At 49.7% G+C, this 1,256-nt stretch overlaps 1 protein-coding gene across 1 annotated transcript in view; it reads right to left on the bottom strand.

Moving 5' to 3' along the window:
- The window catches only part of LOC106520943 (calcium/calmodulin-dependent protein kinase type II delta 2 chain), a gene marked incomplete at both ends in the record, with an annotated part of 19,326 nt that extends 18,831 nt beyond the window's left edge, over positions 1–495 (bottom strand). The window contains 1 exon segment of the mRNA XM_014013281.1: positions 364–495. Coding sequence (XP_013868735.1) covers positions 364–495 — 132 coding nt within the window.
- Positions 496–1,256: the final 761 nt, after the last annotated feature.

The raw sequence follows: 1,256 nt of genomic DNA, 5'->3' as shown, positions 1-1,256 counted from the left end.
CACCACCACCTGCCCCGCTGTGGCACCGCAGGTATCCAAATGCAGCATCAGCGGCGGCGCAGGCAGGATGGAGGTAAATGACGACACGCTACGTATCTCCTTTCATATAAGCACAAACTGTGGGCAGCAGTGTGTGGGATTAAAGCCACTGCACAGGCCTGCAGGAAAACAGAGTGTTTAAACCTCCACCCTGCATCACACAGGCTGCTGGATGCGCGCACACGCACAAAAAAAACCCAACACGTTGACACATGCACGGCATCAAAATCCGCGTCCTTTAAACCCAAAGCCGCATATTACGTAATTATCTTTTCCACCGACGATTATGAGAGAGAGGTAAAAAGCAGACAAGCGTTTCCTTACTTCCCCAGCTCCTCGAACAGCTGATATTCGTCGGTAAATCGCGTGCAGATCGTTAAGGCCATCCTGAGGCAGGTGTCACCGGGGGGGGGCGGGTGTGCGGGGTGCACAGACAGGCGCAGGGAGGCGGAGAAGTTGCGCTCACAGGCTGGGTCGCCCTCACTCGCTCACGCGGTTGTGAACACCGCTTTGGTTTTGTCCTGAACCTGCAGCGCAAAGGGACGGATTTATGCGCAGCCGAAGCGCATCAGTGGGATCTCTCCCTCTCTCTCCCTCTCTCTCCCTCTCTCTCCCTCTCTCTCCCTCTCTCTCTTTCTCTGCTGGAATGATGAGGATTTCTGCGGCAGCGCGCAGAAACAACAACAATAGCGTCAGTGCTTCAATCCTGATGGGTTGGGGTTTTTTTCCCCTTTCTTTTCACATCCAGTGGGTTGTCACGGCTCGTGGGCGCAGCATTTTGTGTGCGTCTCGGTGTCTCCTCTTGAGCGGCGTCCGTCCCGCTATCAACACGCACGCATCCGACGCCGCACTTACCGCACCTACACCCAACCGGGCGCTCAGTCCCGCCTCTTTGCCTGCATCCACTACTAGGCCAATGGCAACGAGCGGCATCACAAAACAAGATAAAATGACACCATAAGGGTTGTTGAGAGTATTAGTCTGCAAATAAAATTACAAAGAAATCAAAAAGGCTTATTGGTGTTTGTGAAATACTGTAAAATAAAATAAAAATAAAATAAAATAAATGAACATAAGGGTTGGAAAAAACATTCTGATAAATTCTCTCACTCTAAAAATGAAATGTTGGATTTACTTAACCATGTTATGTKACCTGGTTCCACTTAACTGAGTTGAGTAAATTCAAAGCAACATACCAGTTTTTTAACCAAAGAACA

This window comes from Austrofundulus limnaeus, unplaced genomic scaffold (genome assembly GCF_001266775.1).
Source record: "Austrofundulus limnaeus strain Quisiro unplaced genomic scaffold, Austrofundulus_limnaeus-1.0 Scaffold99, whole genome shotgun sequence".
NCBI classification, from domain to species: domain Eukaryota; kingdom Metazoa; phylum Chordata; class Actinopteri; order Cyprinodontiformes; family Rivulidae; genus Austrofundulus; species Austrofundulus limnaeus.
The sequence above is the reverse complement of the archived record's forward strand: the minus strand, read 5'-3'. Positions and strand labels throughout refer to the sequence as shown.